We start from the raw sequence: 21644 nt of genomic DNA on the forward strand, positions 1-21644 counted from the left end.
TTTTTTTTTTTAATAAAACAATATTCAAAAAAATCTTACATGAAGAATGAACACATTGTTATCATTTGAAATACCATAAAATGCTTTTACATATGTATATATGTATGTACATATGTATGTATATGAATTATTTATACTTTTAATATAAAACGATAAACCGTGCGCGTCTCGAGGTTCAAAATTATATCCTCACCAAATCGGTTAAGTCGTTGTATACATACATACTTATAACAAAATCGACTATCAAAAAAGGCCTCCGTTAGGACCTTCTGCAGGACTAAAGAAATACCTGTACAAATTTTCTCGTCTTTAAATAAAAATCATGTCATGTTAAAGTTAGGAATTCAATGATATTGTTCTGTTAAAAATATTTTTGTTTACATTAGGCTACCGAAAATTAAAAAACCTATTATGTTGGTCCACACCTACTGAATACGGTCTGCACCTCTACCCTACTCAGCGACGGCCGCCACGTCTGTATGCAGATTTATCATTTATTAATTTCGTCTTAGATGTACTTTACATATTGTGTATGTTTCTGTGAAATTCTTGGTGCTGTTTAAAAAAGATTTGGAGTACACATCAATATTTTAGTATAGATTCAATGTATGCGTAATCGCAATTTTTTACAATATAAATTCGATACTTTGTTTTCAACGAACAAATGATGAAATAAAAAATCCGATTCATGATGAAGTAGAAAATACTAAGAAGGAATCGTTGAACGCACTGTTCTTTACATCCATATACATAAGTAACTACATACTATATGTACATACATGTGTATATCTTTTACAAAACCGGTATGAACAAATAAAAATTTGCTATGTAGCAATACACGCAAACTCCTGCAATGACTTTGATTGTAGTTTGTGTATGTTCCGGCTCACTTTTTCGCTTTTATATATTTACTTTTCTTTTTATTCGCCAAAGTAGTCATCGTCAATCGCACAAGAGCTTCAACACGGGCGAACGACGATTGTGATGTCAGTACCTTTTGGCAAGCTTCAGCATTACAAGTATAGCGGCAACAACAATTGTTATGGTAAGGCAAGAACCCCATAAGGGCGGTGGATGTGGAAGTAGAAATGACAGCAGTAGCGGCCCGACAATGTAGAAAAAAAACGCAAAAAGCAACAAAATGCTGGAAAATGTAGAGAAATAAAAAAAATTAAATATACATACATAGCTACATACATACATACCTACAATAAATACTGTATACATAGGTAGAAGCACAAGTGCAAATAAAAATAAGTGGGTAAGTATTCAGCAGCCAACAACGCCGATAACAACGCAAATAACAGAAACAGTACAACGTCTATATGTCTCTTCTTTGCTATGTCAAAGAAATGATGCCACAGCAATCACCGGTGGCAATGGTGCCGCGGCAGTTGTTGCTGCTGCTGCATAATTCATACCTATGCTGCTTCTGCCCACAACCTGCTACCTTCTGTTTGCTACCAAACATCTTAGGCCGATTGTGATTACTGGGGTTGCAATGTTATGCACATTATAATATACATTTCTATATACTTATACACTTACTTATGTGCCAATGTGGATGTGAGCCCCAATACATTTTTTTGTGTGTTCAATTCAATTCAGTCATAGTCGTTCACACCAACAGGAATGAGTAGATACAGACGACTCTAAACTTTAGTCGCCTTTCGTTGGTAATAACATGGTGAATGAGTGAAATTGCTCAACCTTACTGGCACCAAGCACAATCAACAGAACAAACACCACGCCTCCCTAATATCCAAAGCATTAAAAGCACATACCACATACATATTAATACGAATACGCAAGCAAACCAGCAACTTAATATGGCATGCTTTATAGCCTTCTCTGCATAGTTTAAACATGCATTTCCTCCCTTAAGCGTAGCAGAATCCATAAGCGCAAGCAAGACAAATCTATAAACTTTGCCGAAACAGTCATCAGTAGAGGTATAACAAACACCAATCGTACAAGATTCTGCCAATAAAAGATGCCTATATGTGTGCAAGATATGTTGAAATGCAATAGCTGTCTTTAGGCCAGTATGAGTTGAAATTGGTTTCACTCATTTCGTGGAGCGTCGTTGTGATGGGCGCTGTCAGAAAAAGTGCTTGCTGTACATACAGTAGTCGTCTCACATTCGAAGAACGATGAACTAGTGGGAAACTATATGGTGTAGCGCGCATGACTCAACAATGGAATTGAGTTCGAAATTGTAAATGTGCTCTCCGTACCGTGTTTCGAACAGCGACAACCGGCGAGCACGGCACACTGCAGAAACGATCGAATCACGGTAGTGAAACTTAACGTCCCAAAACCACTCACGACAAATCAGTTTCAAACGTCCAGCTAGTGTCGGCAGTGTATTTTGGAACCTTTCAAAAGTTTCGAGCGAAAAAGAAACCGGCCGTGGGTGTGTGATCGACTATGTGCGTTTGTGAATGGTTTGAAGTAAAAAATTAACCCGCCGCTGCAAGATATCCACAATCCACGCGTATATGGAAATACAAACGAAATAATTAGTGGAAACAGATAAATTATTAACATAATAATGAAGTGTACATATGTATTTGGTATATATAAATTCGAAGAATTACTTTAATAATTAAAGGAAACCCTTTTTAAAGATAACAATGACTTTTAAAGGTTAGCAGCAATGATAATGGGCATATTGCTTGAGAGTGGATAAATATAAATTTATATTCGAATATCTTCTAAATATGAATCCACGGTATAAAAGCGTAAATTGTGCAATTTAATATCGATAAGTAAAAAACACGAATTTATAGAACTTACTATTAGCATTTCCAAAGTGTGGAAATATTAAAAAAAAGTTAAATTAGCGAAAGAAGCCTTCATAAAAGTGAAATATATGGATTTTGCAATAATCAAAGAGTGGAAACCCTGCATACATATGTACATACATACATATATTATATATACGTAACTAACGTACATATGTACATAAGTGCTAATTTATTTATATACATACATATGTATGTATATATGTATGTCAGTAGACATATTATACCCTGAACAGGGTATATTAAGTTTGTCACGAAGTTTGTAACATCCAGAAGGAAGCGTCGGAGACCCTATAAAGTATATATGTATATAAATGATCAGTATGTCGAGCTGAGTCGATTTAGCCTTGTCTTGTCTGTCTGTCTGTCCGTCTGTCCGTCCGTCTGTCTGTATATATACGAACTAGTCCCTCAGTTTTTAAGATATCCTTTTGAAATTTTGCAAACGTCATTTTCTCTTCAAGAAGCTGCTCATTTGTCGGAACGGCCGATATCGGACCACTATAACATATAGCTGCCATATAAACTGAACGATCGGAATCAAGTTCTTGTATGGAAACCTTTCACATTTGCCAATGTATCTTCACCAAATTTGGTATAGATTATTTTCTAAGGCAACAATGTAATCTCCGAAGAAATTGGACAGATCGGTTAACTATAGCATATAGCTACCATACAAACTGAACGATCGGAATCAAATGCTGGTATGGAAAACTTTTGCATTTGACAAGATATATTTACGAAATTTGGTATAAATTATTTTCTAAGGCACCAATGTAATCTGTGAAGGGTATATTAGCTTCGGTGCAGCCGAAGTTAACGTTTTTTCTTGTTCATAATTAGTTTCAGCAAGTGTTTGCTAGTAAATTATGCATCCAAAATGCCGATGAGATTAGGTTGGTTGGACGTTCATCAGTACATCTTACTTAGGTATTAACCATACATACATATGTATGTATGTATGTACGTACCAACGTATTAATACACACGGTCATTTGTACACACGAGTACATATGTATCTACATATATAAATATAAAGAATAGATTTTATCACAAGTTAAAATCTTATTTAAAGAAACGGACAGTCGGGAGGGTCCGCTTTCAGCTTCACTTTCTAGTAGTCAGCATTTGCCATTAAAAATCCAATTTAACTCGACGCTACCGCTATCGCTACTGTGATTGTTGTTGTACTGGTTTCAGTTGTGTGGTAGAATCCGCGCATCCCTGCTCTGCAAAGGCGCCCACAACGGTTTAGCCATAAATTAATATGTACCTTAAATGAATTTTAAGCTGTCAGTAACGCTTGCATTTGGGCGCTTAGGTTCTTGTCACCCGCCTGGTAGTGCGAAAGCTTAGATTGGTTAAAAGCAAAGCTTTTGAGGCGTCAGGCCCGTCTTCAGACTGCCGTTCATAGCTACATGTGTATGTATGTACATACATTTACTTATTCGTAAATGAGACGTGAGGCAAGGCCCATTATAAACTCATTGATATTTGCAAAAAAATTTAATTATACAATAAATTAGTAAATCCAGTTAAAGTAACTTAAGGAGCGCTTGAATTCAATAATATCTTTACTTAGGTATAGCTATGTATGTATATGTTTGTTGGTTTATAGAAATAAATCAATTCGGATATCAGAAGAAACCGAAATGGCAAGAATTCCAAACAGTAGGTGCTTAATAAAAAAAATAAAGTAAGAAAATATAATATGCATTTTGTGATGTGAGTCAAATAAATCAAACCGATTGGTTAATAATATGCTCGTCGCCTTGCTGCCAATTCCAATCACTAAAGAATTTGTTAGAGTTTAAAGTTCTAGCGCGTTACTTAGTTTTTGAGCGTTGTTCTTAATATTTACCCGTACATATGTACATATGTATATAACCACCGTTTTTAATATATCTACTTATAACAGAGGACAACTTGAAAAGATCAGCTACGAAGACATAAAAACGTGTATAAACCAAACCACATCAAGTGATTCCTACAGTGAGACGCTACGGCAAATCATAGTGTTTTAAAGCAAAATTGCTATTTTGAAAAACTTGAATACTTGTATTAGTACAATTACCTTTGATGGTTAAAGAGGCTGGATGAGTGTAACAGCGTTTTGGGTATCTGAAAAATTAGTTGCGCGATTTATCACGGGTGTCAGTTGTCACATCTGTGCATTTTACGTGGATTCAGTATTAGTGAAAAAATCCGATTTTAGTGAAAGAATTATTAGCGTCGGTTTGTTGAAAAGACGAGAATTAACACCGTTATTGAGCATCCTTGACAGCAAACCTTGAGATATTCCAAAAGACGCACATGGGCGTCTGCACCGAAGAGCGCCCTGTGATGCATTGGGTAAGTTAGCAAATCCAAATATAATGAACTTAAGTAAAGTTTAAAAATCTTTTACCTATAGTCTGCAATATTAATGATTAAACTGATTAGCATGAACATATGTATGCTTCAATCTACTAATCAAATCGGATGTTTTTAGTAAAAATATGTAAAGCACTCCGCGCAGTCTCAGCTGTTAAGGGGGTAGTCTCATGTAAACGCATACATCTTAACACTTTTTAGGAAAATTTTTTTTATACGACAACAAAATTCAATCATTTTTATTTTTTAGTATATTTTTATTTGTATTTTGAAATGAACAAAAAAATTTTTTTTCGTTTCTTACATTTTTAATATACATATATATATTTTTTTTTAAATCAAAGTAGTCCCCAACAAAAAAAAGTAGTTCACTGGTCATGGTGATAGCGGCTGTTCATGTTGTCTGAAATAAAAAAATCGAATGGATTATTATTCAGTAGTTCTGCGGCTATCGTCCCTATCAAATATAATCAATTTCATTAAAAACAAAAAAAAAATGTCGAACTTAAAAAAAAAGTCAAGAAAATCTTGTTTTTTTTCGTTAAAAATCGTTTAAAAAAATATTAAAATATTTTCGAAAATAAACAATTCTGGTAGGGACGATAACTATAAATGAGTAGAAGAACATATGTAAATTTTAAAGCAATCGGTTGAATACTTTTTTTTTAGGACCATGACAGTTTCAGAAAATGATGATTCGAGAAAAATGTGTTTAGAAACGTAGCAGCTGCAGACTTGTCATGGCGCCTGGCAGACAGTCGCTTACGACACGTCGGCGACTATGAGCTGTAACTTATCAAATACTATGTATTTCGGTCTGAATTTTTCTCAGCATGTTTTCAATAGGTTTTACTGTCAAAATATAAAAAAAATCGATTTTTCGAAGTGATTACATGAGAATAACCCCTTAATGCTCCATTTCACTTGTAAATATTATACCTTTTATAAATATTAAGTTTCCGACGAAGTTTGAACCACACAGAAGGAAACTTCGGCTACCCAATAAAATATAACAGGTGGCGCAAAAATAACCTTCCGATGTTTTTTGGAAAATTAAAAACTTTTTTTAAAAAATGAAAAACTTTGATTCTGCTTGTGGATTATTTTTATTTAGTCTTTTAAATTTTTTTTACATCAAGTCGAGCATATGATATCATGTAAATGGCCGCCGCCACAGTTGATTGTCATTGGAGCCCTTTTTATGGCATTTTCCATCACTTTGGCCAGAACTTCCGGCGATAGGTCCACACATTCTTGACGGATATTGTCTTTAAGAGTTGCAAGAGTCTGAGGCTTGTTGACATAAACCCGTGACTACAAAAAGCCCCACTAAGCGTGGAGCGGTCAAATCAGGTGATCTTGCTGGCCAGTGTAAAACGCCAAAACGGGAGATTAGGCGCCCGGGAAATCCAACCTTCAGCATATTGGTAGGGGCACGCAGTGTAGCGTACCATTGTTTATTTACGTGTAGTTCACATGTGTTTACTACACAAATGTCAAAACAGAACTGACATTAGAGGTCAATTGCAAAATTTATAGCATCTTCTGTTCATCTTCTGACTTTTGTGCCACCCGTTATATGTGTGTGATGATCAGCTGAGTCGGTTAAGCCGTGTTCGTCTGCCTGCATAACGTAAACTAGTCTCTCAGCTTTTGAAGTATCAATCTGAAACTGTATAGTGCACATGTCATTTATAGTACAGCTGCTCATTTATCAGAACCACTATGGTGTATAGCCATAAAAACTTACCGATCAAAAAAAGTTTCGAGTATGGAATACTTTTTATTTGACAAGATAGATGATATCTAAAAAAATTGGACTAGATTGTTGTCCAAGGCATTAGATACTTCCATAATTGGTCTTTGATAGAGAAAGATTATCGCCAAATTTGTTTTTAGCCCAAGGTTTTCTATCGGATTTGTTAACAATATGTTTTCCGTAATGAAATTGTTCATGATCATGGAACACTCTGTCATTTTAGCGGGTATATAAGATACTATGTAAAACATCCCCACACCATGCCATTTAAACTGACCTATCAAAATCAAGATAAAAATATTTTTTTCCTTGTGAAGTATCTTAATTCGACATGAATCCAACAAGGTGGCTAGAAAGAATTACCTAAGAATTAAAGAAAAAATAATAAATTAAGCTTTTAAACATTTATAAATACTATATATGGTTCTTCACTATAGATGTTAAATCTTTTTTCAATATTCGTTCACTAATAACGAACAAGCTTTTTACTTTATGTTCAAGTCGCTTTTGTAGTTCTTTTGTTTGATAAGTATTCGTCTTTCGAGACTCTTCAAACCACAAAAGTATGTATTGTTTTCCATTTTTCTAAGGATCTTTGCAACACTTTAAGTATTTGAATCCAATCTGAACTTTTTAGTGTGTAAGTTTTCTCCCTGTAATACGAATAGATACTGTCTAAGTCGTGTGCGAATAGTACTAATCGTGATTTTAGTTTTTACGCCTCGTTAAGCCTCAATACTCCATCTTCAAGAGTAACGACCAAAGTATCTACTGATGGAGAATATTGATTGATGTCATATATTACTTATTCATTCCTTGCGTTTTTCGTCACTGTTAAATTGTAAGCTGCTGGACTTTTTTTGGCGGATGTGGTGTTAGTCCGTGGAAAACCAGGCAAATTTTTATGAATCTTTGGCGCCGACACTGTTAAAATATCTGTGTTAAAACCAATGGTTTATTAAAGCATGACATTTTAAGCATGGTATATAAAACATTTGCGAAGAAATATTACAAAACACGACAATGGTAGCAATTATTCGACCGTTTCACGGAAAAAATGAGAATTGTGGTGCCTCTGAAAACTTTGTGCTTTATCATCTGAAAAGACAAGGTTCATTCGTAAGATAATAGATTTTCCAATTTAATGCCGTTTGGGTCGCCATCAATTTACAACATTATTTTTATAACTTATTATGCTTCTTTGCATGACCTCTTCTTTTAAATTTATATATGCATAAGTATATATCACTTTCCAATTCTAAGGAAAGCGTGACTTTAAGTTGGATTTCAAGATTGAATAAACCTTCAAACTTCGATGAATAAAGCAAGATGCACTATGATGATAGTTTATTTGTTGGCAGAAGGTATTCTGTCTAGTATTCGTTCATCTTTATGGCATACCCACTCATTTCCCTGGCTTAACCAATAATTTTCTTTGTCTGTATGTTTGATTGTCGTATTCCAACAGAACTTAAACGGCTCGAATAAAAATTTGAGGTATTGTAAAAGTTTATTTTAGAAACTCTATTCTATATTCCATAAATTTGTGATTATGGAAAATTCACTTTCACTATACATTTGTCGAGCAGAGCTATTTATCGCATTTTTACTGTTCGTCTATATATTTTCTAGCAAATCTTAAGCCGCTTACAAATAACTATTGTAAAATCAGTTGCCGTGTAGTCGTGGTGCGGACTGTATACGTCGACACTACGGCAATATTTTCACAAAATAAATATCGGTAGAAAAAAGTTTTGTTTTGCGCCTTAAATTGAGTTAATGTTTCCAGCTTCAATCAACAATACTTACGATAAAACTTAGAAGAGTGTAAAATACTACCATTAGTAAAAAATCCCCAGTTCGCTTTTGTAAACATCCTTCTTTATACATATATAGTATACATACTAATTTTACATATAATTTTATTTGACGTATGTATGTATGTATGGACGACTGACTTGTTTGAAGAAGAGAGTGCTTGTATGGAAAACTTTTTCGTTTGACGAGACATCTTCATCAAATACTTATGTCATGGATTATTTCTGGTATAAACCAAGCAGTAATCAAGTTATCGGAATAATCCTCCAATAGTGAATCACTTCAAAAAAATTTCGAAATCGGACTACAACTGTTTAACACACTTTTGACTTTTTACTAAAAATGGTTGTTATCGATTCAATACCTTCCACCTAATATATAGTAAATAAGTAAAGAATGGGTAAGTTCGGGTATAACTGAACATGTCCAATAGAGAAGATATAATTCCTAAGTGTTGTTTCGGTCTTTTTTAATATGTCATGATCTGTAATTTTCTTTCATTGTTTTCATTAATGTTCACAACAAATATAATATAACAAATATAATATGTAAAGAATTTTGACTGTCTCAAACCACAACCTGGCTGATTTTGTAAAAGGATTTGGGCTTGCCTTGGGCTTGGCTTGCTTTGTCTCAGAACTGTAGCCATTGGACCACCTTAAACGTTATGAATCTGCTGATTTTTCCTTGGAATAACTTGTACTTCTTTCGAAATGAAGCTGGTGACACCGTTACTGTCAATGGAGAGCGGTATAGATCGATGATAACCAACTTTTTATGATCGCAATTAGATGAGGATGATCTTGACAACATCTGCCTCCAACAAGACGAAGCTACGTGCCACGCTGCACGTGCAACAACCGAATTATTTCGAGAAAAGTTTGACGATTCGATTATTTCAAGAAATTGTAACATTGAATGGCCTCCAAGAAGTTATGATTTAACAATATTATACTACTTTTGTAGGGTTATTTTTAGTCATTGGTCTTAAGCAATAAACCCGATTCTCTTCAAGCTTTAGAAGTCAATATTGAACATGCCTTTCACTTATTACGACTTCATTTAGTGGAAAATGTACTCGGAAATTTTGTTCATCGAATTCGTTTCTGCAAAAGAAGTCTTGCAGTGCATTTGAATGATATTATGTTCAGAGCTTATTGTATCGATTGTACGAGTACTTCACATTAAATAAAAAACATTTGGATTTCCTTAACAATTAGAGTATTCTTTTTTGAAAAGAAATCATATCACTATTATGGGGAAACCTGATGCAAACTTCTACGTGCGGGCAAATATTTGGGTTTAAAATAGGAGCGAAAGAATTCAAGACTTATTTTGAAATTGAAAAACGTATATGCAATATCACACATACAGATTCATTGTTATTAGAAAAAGGCGCTCTTTCAATTTCAGTAAGATAACTAACATATTGGCCGATATTTGTGGTATAAAGGCCGCCCGAAGTTTTGGTTGCTAAGGGAAATATTGACCCGGTTCAACCATTTTCGGCTCACAAGCATATTAGAAAGGAATCCTTTCTGAGTTTTTATAATATATCTCACAGATTGACTTATATTTTCGTTTAAAAGTTTAGTAATTTACATTTGGATTCAAAGTTCACAAAAACATTTTAAATGGACCAGTCGGAATCAAAATCGTCGGAGTTCCTTTAAATTACATATATATATGTACTAGGTGTGCCATTTTGAGGAAACCTTTTTTTTTCAACAGAAACATCAAAACTTTCGAAAGTATATAATGAGCTCTTAAATTAATAAAAAAAAACTTTTTTTTTGTGGTTTTTTTTGCACGCGATGGCTGCCAGTAGGGATGGTAAACTCGATTCGGATTCTACTCAAAAATCGAGTTTTCTCGTAAAATAGTCGATTTTTCGGAATCGATCTTCAGTAGTCGAAGTCGATTAAGAATCGATTCTTTACATTCGATTGAATCGATTATTTTACGAGAAAACTCGATTCTCGAGTAGAATCCGAATCGAGTTTACCATCCCTACTGGCAGCCATCGCGTGCACATATAATAACCTCCGCAGAATAACCACCACAAAAAAAAAGACTTTTTTCCATGTTCCAGAAAATTTGAAAGAGGCTCTCTAATATATATGAGCTCATCTTTCGATGACTTTTTTTTACACACTTCGAAAGTTTTGAGCCTGTTTTTCAGTTGAAAAAAAAGGTTGCCTCAAAATGGCACACCCTAATGTATATGTAAATGATAGGTCGATTTAGCCCTGTTCCTCTGTCTGTATATATGTACATACATATGCATGTATATCGAATTTTGTCCCTTTCTATGCAAGAAACTGCTCATTTGTTGGAGTCGCCGATATCAGACCACTACAAGCTATGGATTTTTTTAATTTGATGATATATCTTCATGAAATTCGGCGTCTTACTTTCCAAAGCCTCGGAAAATTTCTTCGTTGGAATTGTTCAGATCAGACAAATAGCTGCCACACAAACTGACCGATAAAAATCAAGATAATGATATTTTATTTCCTTTTATGCTGTAAAAAAATGCACCTGTGAAGGGCATTATAACTTCGGTGCAGACTTAGTTATCGTTTTTTTTCTTCCTTCCGCATAGCACCTTTTGACCCATATCTGTATATGAGCATAAGTCCAACAGTATATCATACAGCAGGGTCGGATCCAGAAATATATTTTGGGGGAGTTCAAGTTCTCTATATCAAGCCGCGTCGCTTCAAATTTCCTAAATTTCCCCTATTTCCCCACCTGAAACCGCCACTGCATATAGTATTACAAGTAATCTTCGTTTGAGTGATAGCACACGTCGGCCTTGATCAACTGCATTGGATCGTCATCCATTTACCATATATGCATTGCGACATATTCATATTATAAAAGAAGTTCTTCTTAATTATCAAGGTATTTTACAAAATTTCTAATAAATGTGTTCATATAAAAAGTGACTGGAAGAGAATTTATACTTTGAAGCGCTTTAGCGTTGACGACGTTGTCCATATGATTGAAGTAGTATCTACACTTTACTCACATACTCGAATGTAGTATTGTCGACTACTGTTACCTACTTATATAAATACATACATACATATGTGTAAGTCGCTCAAGATTACATATTTTGCACAGGAACATTAATTCTCGAAAGCTGAATGTTTAGCTCAGCATGGCCATTAACATTTTGAAATCAAATTGCATTTTGTATTTATTAATTTTCTGTTATCTAGCGCTAAGGTTAAATGTTATCACTGTATACTGTAGAATGAATGTTTTGCTGATAACTCATATATAGCTTGCTGTTTGGAGTATAAGTACGTATTCAAAATTTACAGTATATGAATATGCAGGTACTTATGGTAACAAATGATATCTGTTTGAGTACTTCTCGCTCTATTTATATGTTGAATTAATGATCAATATACATGAATAATTTAGCCAAGGATTTGCTATAGTTTGGGAGAGATACAATTTAATTAATGTTCTTCGAGAAAATTACGGTAATACTATATGTGTATAGTGTATAAATTCCAACTGAATATGTATGGATCTGATATGTTGATGTTGAGAGCTGAAATTATTGCAACCAAAAATCGAATTTATTAGACAGCTGCAATTACTCACGTTAAGGGGGTATTCTAGTCTAGAAATGCTTTTTAACGGCATTTTTTAAAGTCGAATAAAAAAAAAACTAAGAACATTTTTACCATCCAATTTTTTATCAGATATTTATTGATATTTTAAGAATACAAAAAAAAAAAAAAAAAAAAATTTTGTGATAATTTGATTAATTGCGGCATGGTGGCGTGGCGGGGGTTGAAAATAAGGGTGCGCCCTTCCTGACACGATTCCAACACTTTGGGTGATCTGAAAAAAAAAAAAAAATTTTTTAATCAGTACAAATGCCGTTATCGTCTGAACTAGGATAAATAAAAAAAAAAATTTAGTAAATGGCGACTGTTTGAATTTTTTGCCCGTTTTTAGGCAAAGATCAAAATTTTTTAAAAATAGTAAAAATCAAAATTTTTTAATAATCCTAGTTCCAACCATAGAGAGATATATAAAGAAGGTCCGCACCAAATTTCAAGTTAAATCGGTTCATTAGAACTTGAGAAATCATGTCAGAAGTGTTGAAAATAGTAGTTTCGAGAAAAACGCGATTAAAGATTTGAGTCTAACTGCAGCCGGTTTGCACGCTGCGTCACTAAAATAGCTATAAGTCGATAAATAATAGGAATTTTAAAAATTCCTTTGGGGAATATATTCTTAAAGGTCCAGTCTTTAAGAATATGCAAAAAAAAAATCGATTTTTTCAAAATTCTAGACTAGAATACTAAGTAATGTTGTGGAAGAATTCAAAATTCATTGCTCGACGAAATCGTGAAGGGATTACAATCAAATTTGGTATCTTTTCGACTTATTTTGAAGGTCATAGACTCAGTTAGTTTAATTGCTTGCTTTAATTACTTCGCGGCAGCTAAAATTAAGTATATTAAAGTCCTCAAATGAGTTATGCATATGCTGCACAAACTCTACTGAAGAAGTTATATTTGATATACTGAGTTCATGTGTGATGTGATTTCATTTGTTACAAACAATGGCATATTTGAAATCAGAACCTTTCTCTCGAAAACTCGCAACGTCGACTCATCAGTTGTTGTCATCGTCCATGGCTCTGCGCCATATAGCAGGACGGGAATAATGAGTGACTTGTAGAGTTTGGTTTTTGTTCGTCGAGAGAGAACTTTACTTCTCAGTTGCCTACTCAGTCCGAAGAGTAGCACCTGTTGGCAAGAGTTATTCTGCGTTAGATTTCGAGGCTGACATTGTTGTTGGTGCTTATGCTGGTTCCAAGATAGACGAAATTATCTACGACGTCAAAGTTATGACTGTCAATAGTGACGTGAGAGCCAAATCGCTAGTGCGACGACTGTTTGTTTGATGACGGGAGATATTTAAAAAATAGTACATATGTACATATCACAAATTTGCTGAGTAACTATGTAATTTATATTAATTTTATTTCTTACGTGTTCTTTACGCTTAACTAACATAAATAATATTGAAAGAAAAAGTCTGGATATATTTTAACTATTTTGAAATCAAACTAGTTAAAACTAAATACTATTAAGTTAAGATATTATGCGGCATATTCACCACTTTACCGCTTTCTGGCATATAAATAGATTGTTTGTAACACCTAAAACTAATAAAAATATATTCAGTTTTATTATATATACATATACATATGTACATTAGAGTGATTCAAAAAAAAAAAAATTTTTCGTTTCGTACTGGGAAAAATAAGTTCTTAGATACCTCTAAAAAGACCTCTCCAAACATCAGCTTTTAATTGTAACGGGAAGGTCCTCCTACATACGGTTTTTATATTTTCTTATTATCAGATAGAAAAATTTATATCTCGCTTCCAACTACTTGAAAAAATATTTTGTTCCTTAGATTTTGTAGGAAATTTAATGCTCTACAAAAAAGGTCTAAAATGATTTTTTCGTAAACCCAGCCGTTCAAAAGATATTAACGGTTGAAGCTTGATTATTTTTGGTAAAATTTTTTATTTCTTATGAATTTTATAACTCAATGAAAAAAATCATTATGAATAAGGTTTTTGGCTTTGGCTTTCTCAGAGGTGTCTAGGAACCTATTTTTCAGAGCATCAAAAGAAAAAAAAATTTTTTTTTTTGAATCACTCTAATGTACATACATAGGTACACTAGCCGGAGAGTGGGCTCCTTTGCATAATAAACGTTTACTGTCTTAAATCCTCGGAATCATTGTTCAAATTACTGAGAATTTGTAAATTTTCTGTTGCACTTAACAAGCTAAGGTGCCTGCAGAGTGGACGCTCAAAGCCGAGCCGAGCGCAAAGCTGATTTCGATCAACACTGAACGATTTTAGCTACCGCAGAGTAGACGCGAAATTCCGCGCGTACTTTGCTATTATACTGTTTCGTTCTGTTCTGTTTCTTGTTCGTAACAGTTTCTTTTAACAATAAAGAACTTAGTTCAAATCTCATATTTTTTAAAATAAGCAATATAATTAATCAATGGATGTTTTTTACGTAAAAAAGTAGTGCGTAAAGAAAATACGAGTATTTAATACTTCCCGATAAATTAGGGAAGTCTCGTCAAAAGTTTTCCCTTCAAAATATTAATAGCGGGCATTCTAAATATTGTTCCATAACATTCAAGGTAGTTCCTTATAAGCAAAATATGATACCAATATACAAATGAACTATAAAACACGCGAGTCGGCGCCGAAAAATGAATCAAAACTGGTTTCTCGCATTGATCAGTTTCGCATTCGTCAGCTTTGCGCTCGGCTCGGCTTTAAGCGTCCACTCTGCGGGCACCCTAAAGGCCAGCGGCAAACTTTTTTGTTGAGGTAAATACATACATACATAGATTGAACTTATACTCTCCTCTGAAATACAAGTTATTGTGTCTAAAACCCGAAAAATTTTAATAAATACAAGTTTTTACAAAAAAAGCTTTAAACGATTAATTTATAAATACGCAAACATTTCGCAATTTTGGTAATAATGAATGCAAATCGAAAGGAATTGACTTGAGTGAAAGGCAAAATGAATGTCAAAACTACCGTCAAATAGCAAAAACCGTCGGAATTCAGACAATTGTAAAAAACTTTGCCAAAAACGGGAAAAATCAGTACGAAGACAGAATCTGCATATCTTTCTAAAATAAAACAAATAGAAGCAAATAGTGCTGTGTCTCCTGCGGGGTATCATGCAAGTGTTTCTCACAAAATAACGGTATAGTTTTTATACACCTAGTTCTATTAAAAATCAACATGCTTATTTGTTTTTCAATCTATTTCAAAATATGCATACATAATAGGTTGTCAAAAAAGTCTTGCGGTATTTTCGCTAGTTGGCGCTGAAAGCGCGTAGTTCTAGTTTTATTCGTCGCATCGGGTCATGCTAAACCTTTTTGGAAAGCTCATTTCACGCGCTAACACGTGTTTGATTGATTGTCGTTTCTTTTAAGTCGTTCGTGAGTTATAGCGTCGCAAACATGGAGCAAAATAAAGAGAAAATACGGCATATTTTACAGTACTACTACGATAAAGGCGAAAATGCATCTCAAGCCGCCAATAAAATTTGTGCAGTTTATGGACCCGATACAGTTTCCATTTCCACCGCACAACGATGGTTTCAACGTTTTCGTTCTGGTGTAGAGGTGGTCGAAGATGCGCCACGCTCCGGAAGGCCTGTCGTCGAAAATTGCGATAAAATCGCTGAATTGGTCGAAAGAGACCGGCATAGTAGCAGCCGTAGCATCGGTCAAGAGCTGGGCATGAGTCATCAAAAATTCATTTCAATTTCAATAAAAAAAAAATTCAATAAAAATACCGCAAGACTTTTTTGACAACCCATTATATACTTAGCAGTAAATATGTCTTATCAAACAATTTTTTTAGACATAAAAAAACGAATACAAAAACTTAAAATACGCTTAAATCATAAAAACTATTAACAAAAACAAATAATTCAAAACATATGTATGTATACGAATAACGCGATGATCATGGTGGTGGTAACCAGAAAACCGAAATTTTTTCCTTTTTACGCTTTTGGTTTTTGTTTTATGACATTTTGATATTTTTCTGCAAAATTATATGTATGTATATATTTATAAATAATATTTTTTTAGTATTATTTTTTTTTTTTTCTGCAAAATAATATATACATATGTATGTATTTATAAATAATATTTTTTTAGTATTAAAATTTTCAAATTTATTTTACAAAAAGCCAAAAAAATTTGTATCACAATTCGTAAAAAATATATTTTGTTTTTAATAATAAATATCATATGTTCTTTGCAATGACATAAGACATATGTACATACATACATATGTATGTGTACAAAGTTTCCTGATGGTCAGTTATGTGGTTTCGGCGTGAAAGAGTAACAAATTTACTTACATACATTCACATTTATAATAAGAGTATGGATTATTATTATTTTGTTGAAAGGTCAGTTAGATATTTGAACATTTAAAAAAATAATTTACTTCCAAGTGTACTTAAAATGTATCTTAATAGCGGCATCTACCATTTCGAATAGGATAACCACCTAAAACACACGTCCTATCTTGTACGCAAATGGTTGTTATGCAATTGCAAACAATTCCTTACACCGCCGCAATCACCAAACATTAACTCTATTGAACATATCTGGGACTTATTGCAAAATCGTATTCGAATTTCACTAAAAAAAAGTCCATAACAGCTGCCCTGTCGACTGAGTGGGACAAAGTATTCGAAAATGATACCAGAAATTTAGTGAGGAGTATGCTTCGACGTGACGTCTGGAGGCAATTATTAAATCAAAAAGAAGGCGAACAAAATAATAAATATATCTAAAACAATTTTAGTTACTTTTGATTTACATAAATAACAACTAGTGTATGTAAACTTCTTTGATTGAATTCAGCAAGGCAACCCCTCCATGAAAATTTTCAAATTGTGAGTTATTATAGCGTCCCAAAACAACTGCCAACACTTTTAAGACAACCGAATTAAATCACTTTAAACGCCTTTGGTCACTAAAACATAAGGAAACATAGTGCGACGACCAGATTGAAAGATGTCATCATAGATAATGTGGAACAATTTTAGTTGAGCAGACCGAAAAGCCAATAAAACTAAGGCCTCATTCATTACTAAAATATATACATACATACATAAGTGTTTTTCTTTCCGAATTACTTAAGTAAAATTTAATTCTTTATTAAATCTGCACTTACAAGGTCTGTCGCAAAAGAAACAGAACTTTTTAAATATAACTGTTTCTGGTGGCGCCACCTATTGGTGGGTATATGAAATAAAAAGTTTGATCTCTTGTTGACATTTCGTAAACATTTTAGGACAATTGGATAACTACAATCGATGTTATCGATCAAAAAGTGACAGCAGCTTTTGGTCTTCGGTCGTAAAATGCAAAGACCAATATTAAATTTTGTTTTAAACTTGGAAAAACGTTTACTGAAACATTTCAAATGATGAAAAAAGTTTATGGTGATCAGTGCCTATCCCGTAGTAATGTGCATGAGTGGCTGAAGCGATTCCAAGAAGGTCGTGAGGACCTCTGTGACGATCAGAAGTCGGTCGTCTTCAGAAGTCAAAAATAAAGACAATGCTGATTTGTTTTTACGATTCCGAGGGTATTGTACACCGAGAGTTCATCCCACCTGGCCAAACGATTAATGCTGTGTTTTGCCTTGGTGTTATGAAGCGTCTTTTGTCACGCATTCGTCGTGCTCGACCACAATACCGTGAGGCAGGGTCCTGGCGCCTGTTGCACGATAATGCGCCGTGTCATCGGTCGACGCTTGTCACTGATTTTTTGACAAAAAACTCCATATTAACCATTAATCACTCACCCTACTCATCTGATCTGGCACCCTGTGATTTTTACCTATTTGGAAAACTTCATTTGCCCATGAAAGGACACTGGTTTCAGGACATTTCAGCTATCCAAAAGGCGACGACCGATATTCTCAAGAGCTTTCCGAAAAATGGCCTTAAACACTCATTCGAAATGCTAATTGACCGGGCTAAACGCTGTATCGAAGCACAAGGAAACTACTTAGAATAAAAAAATATAACTTTTGAAAAATATTAATTTTTTGTTGTTTTTTGTTTTTTTTACAGTCCTGTTTCTGTTGCGACAGACCTTGTATAATTTGTAAACCTGCACTTTGAAAATCATTACCCTATAAACATTGTGACAAAGAAACAATTAAATTCCCCGGGTAAATAATATTTCAAAAAAAGTATTCTGCTAAGTTGGTAGGACTGTCCTTAATTACTATGCCGGAATATTGAATAAAGCATTTGTCTTAAATTTTGTATTTCTAACCATATTTCGTGTGCGGAATTGTTGCGAATATTGGGAAAGGCTTACGATGATTCACATTTATCAAAAACACAAGCCTACGAGCGGTACAAAGCCTTCAAAGACGGTCGAGAGATCGTTGAAGACATGCCTCGTTCTGCACGACCTTCGACCTCTTCAACTGATGAAAATATTAAAAAGTGAAGGATATGGTGCTTGAAAATCAATGATGGATGGACTGGAAAAATCGTTAGCATAAGTGTATTACATCTACAAAATAAATATTGATGAATAATCAAATATTAAATATTTTTATTTACAATTACCGGATGTTTTTTTGTTACAACATATGGCGATATCCAAGCTACCTTATACCGAACATAACTCTGAATATGTGAATTATCGTTTTCAAATTGAGTGGGAACTCTCGCAACATGTTGAATATAATATAATAGTTCTGTTTACCTTTGTCGCACCTAAACTGACGAATTGAACTATCTACTCGTTCGTCTGGCTGTTTATGCGATAACTTGAGTGAACATTATGATATCTCTATGAATATTACAGATATATTGGTAAACAGCCTCCTTGGCACTATAGCAACTATGCCTAACGATACCATTACTATTTATAGGTAGTCAGTTCCTGTATGTTATAAAATTATTTTATAACTTTTATGAGCGCAGAATTAGTAGATTTACTACATACACATATGTAAATGCTTTGAAGATGAAAATTATAGTGGAAAGCAAATATAAAGTATTAGTCAGTTATGTATTTTTAAATAATTTTCAATTAGAACATAGTTCAACAAGTAAGGAAGGGTTATGTTCGGGTGCAACCAAACATTTAATACATTCGCAACTTGCGAGAATCTCCGAGTAAGAGAGACTTCGAGTTATGGAAGGAAATTTGTATGAAATTTGACTTCTATTAGCAAGTTATAGAAGTTCGAGCTATGGATGTTTAACGGTATATATACATACATACTATATATATAACTCATACACTTACCGACATATTCGACAAAAGGTTTTTTAGAAAAACGAAAATCATTATACTTGTACATAAGTAGTAAATATATGGGTGTTGGGGCCGATTTTATCTTGTCGCCAATACTATGACCTATGAACATATAGGGTCTAGGCCAAGTTTTCATCCAATTTTATCTGCTTTTGGCACAGAGATGCACTCTTATGTGTAAAACACACTCTCACATTTTCATTGAGATAACTGACATGTTGGGCGGTTATGCGGTATAAAGTCACCCGGAATTTCGAAACTCGATAGCTATATGGAAGCTAAGGAAATATTGATACGATTCAACCCATTTATGACACACAATAATATCATTGTCAGGAAAGGGATTATTCGTGCAATTTCTTGTTCTGTTATATTAATATCTTCTTGATTTGTATACCGCAAGGTGAAAGAATCAAATGAAATTTAAAATTTTTTTATAAGCGAAGTAGGCGTTTTGCCCTATTTTTACATCGCCCATTGCCCAATTTTTACACCGAATTAGTATTGTGAGCGTGGCAGTGTTCCGATTACGCCCATCTACGAACTCCACCTTCCTATTTTGCCAAGAAACATATGTTCCAAGTTTCATCAAAAGATATGCACAAAATGTCATCAATCGAAAAACTATAAAGAGCTATAACAAAAGTGTATATTAAAATAATACAGTGGTACATGGCATGAAGTAGAGAGGGGCATCTATGGTATACAAATTTTTAAAAGAAGACCGTGACTCCACACCTTAATAACCATCTTAATCATTTGATCGTTTTACTTATAGTATAACTATATCGATTACCTGTGAGATAAATTATTGAAATTTACAGATAATAATCTTCTCTTGTGTTAAAAATAGATGAAACCAATACTTCTGCTGGCACTATATACTATATACATATTTACCCCACGTAATCATTTTAAAACCAGGATGGAGTCATGTGTAGAAAATCACGCAAGTGTAGTGAGGAAAGTTCTCTGATCGCCATTCACTTGGGAGAGGCCAGAAACGATTCTTTTACATATGACTCAAGCAGCTCACGACTTCCGGTCATTAACCGAAAACATATAAAGTGCCATAACTAAGAAATACTTAAACTATAACAACCAAATTTGCTGAGTATAAATCTTATATGATCTTCTATCGACAGTGTAAAAATGAATGAAATCGGAGATAACCCCGCTCACTCCCCATATAACGGTACTAACTGCTAAAAGCGCAATAAATCAATAACTAAATAACTAAATAAGCTAGAGACATTAAATTTTACCAGCGGGAGATGGTGTGAAAATTGGACGATGGGCGTGGCAGCGCCCTTCTTTTTTTTGAAATCTCATATCTCGGGACCCGACCAACCGATTTCGACAAAATTTGGTACGTGACATTATTTTTACATTTTTATGTCTTCCTCTTCTTCTTCTTTACTGGCGTAGACGCTTACGCGGTTATAGCCGAGTTAAAAACAGCGCGCTAGTCGTTTCTTTTTTCGGAAAGGTGGCGAATGAAACACAATTGAAGATGAGCGAAAAAAGGTCCTTCTCCACCTGGTCCTTCTGAGCACAGAAGTTGAAGGTCTTGAAATATATGTAATATTACTTCCCGGCGGGTACTGCGTCGATGATACTTTCAGAACTGACGATATGTAGTTTCGATCCATTTGAGAAAACAAAATTGTTCTAGCCAGCGTATGCTTAAAAATTAATTTATATTTTAATTATTGCATAAGCGATGAAAGAACGATCGTCATATAAATACAGCTCATCGTTCCATCGAAGTCGATATTCGTTTAAAAACATCTGTTCCAACAATAGATATTGCAAATTAAAATTAGAATATTTCGCAGAACTTTTCTCTCGAAAACTCGCAACGTCGACTCATCAGTTGTTGTCATCGTCCATGCCTCTGCACCATATAGCAGGACGGGAATAATTAGTGACTTATAGAGTTTGGTTTTTGTTCGTCGAGAGACTTTACTTCTCAATTTCCTACT

General features: G+C 34.0%; 1 protein-coding gene and 1 long non-coding RNA gene across 9 annotated transcripts in view; one reads left to right on the plus strand and one right to left on the minus strand.

Moving 5' to 3' along the window:
• Positions 1-330: 330 nt before the first annotated feature.
• On the minus strand, positions 331-1399 carry LOC126756611 (uncharacterized). 2 transcript variants are annotated; one of them, XR_007666610.1, is made up of 2 exons: positions 1210-1399; positions 331-1144 (listed from the first exon to the last, which is right to left on the minus strand). It is a non-coding gene; the product is annotated as an uncharacterized LOC126756611 (long non-coding RNA). The 2 variants fall into 2 exon arrangements; XR_007666609.1 differs by having other exon boundaries at positions 1206-1399.
• Positions 1400-2269: 870 nt separating this feature from the next.
• The window catches only part of LOC126756573 (protein apterous), a 68710-nt gene continuing 49335 nt past the window's right edge, over positions 2270-21644 (plus strand). Inside the window, exons 1-2 of one of the 7 annotated variants that reach the window (XM_050469754.1) lie at positions 2270-2771; positions 4726-5159. In XM_050469754.1, the coding sequence (XP_050325711.1) occupies positions 5121-5159 (39 nt within the window). In that variant the 5' untranslated portion in view covers positions 2270-2771; positions 4726-5120. The remainder of the gene's footprint in view (positions 2772-4725; positions 5160-21644) is intronic. The other 6 variants (XM_050469753.1, XM_050469751.1, XM_050469752.1 and 3 more) reach the window with 6 other exon arrangements.

The sequence above is a fragment of the Bactrocera neohumeralis genome, chromosome 4 (assembly GCF_024586455.1).
Source record: "Bactrocera neohumeralis isolate Rockhampton chromosome 4, APGP_CSIRO_Bneo_wtdbg2-racon-allhic-juicebox.fasta_v2, whole genome shotgun sequence".
In the NCBI taxonomy this organism is placed as follows: domain Eukaryota; kingdom Metazoa; phylum Arthropoda; class Insecta; order Diptera; family Tephritidae; genus Bactrocera; species Bactrocera neohumeralis.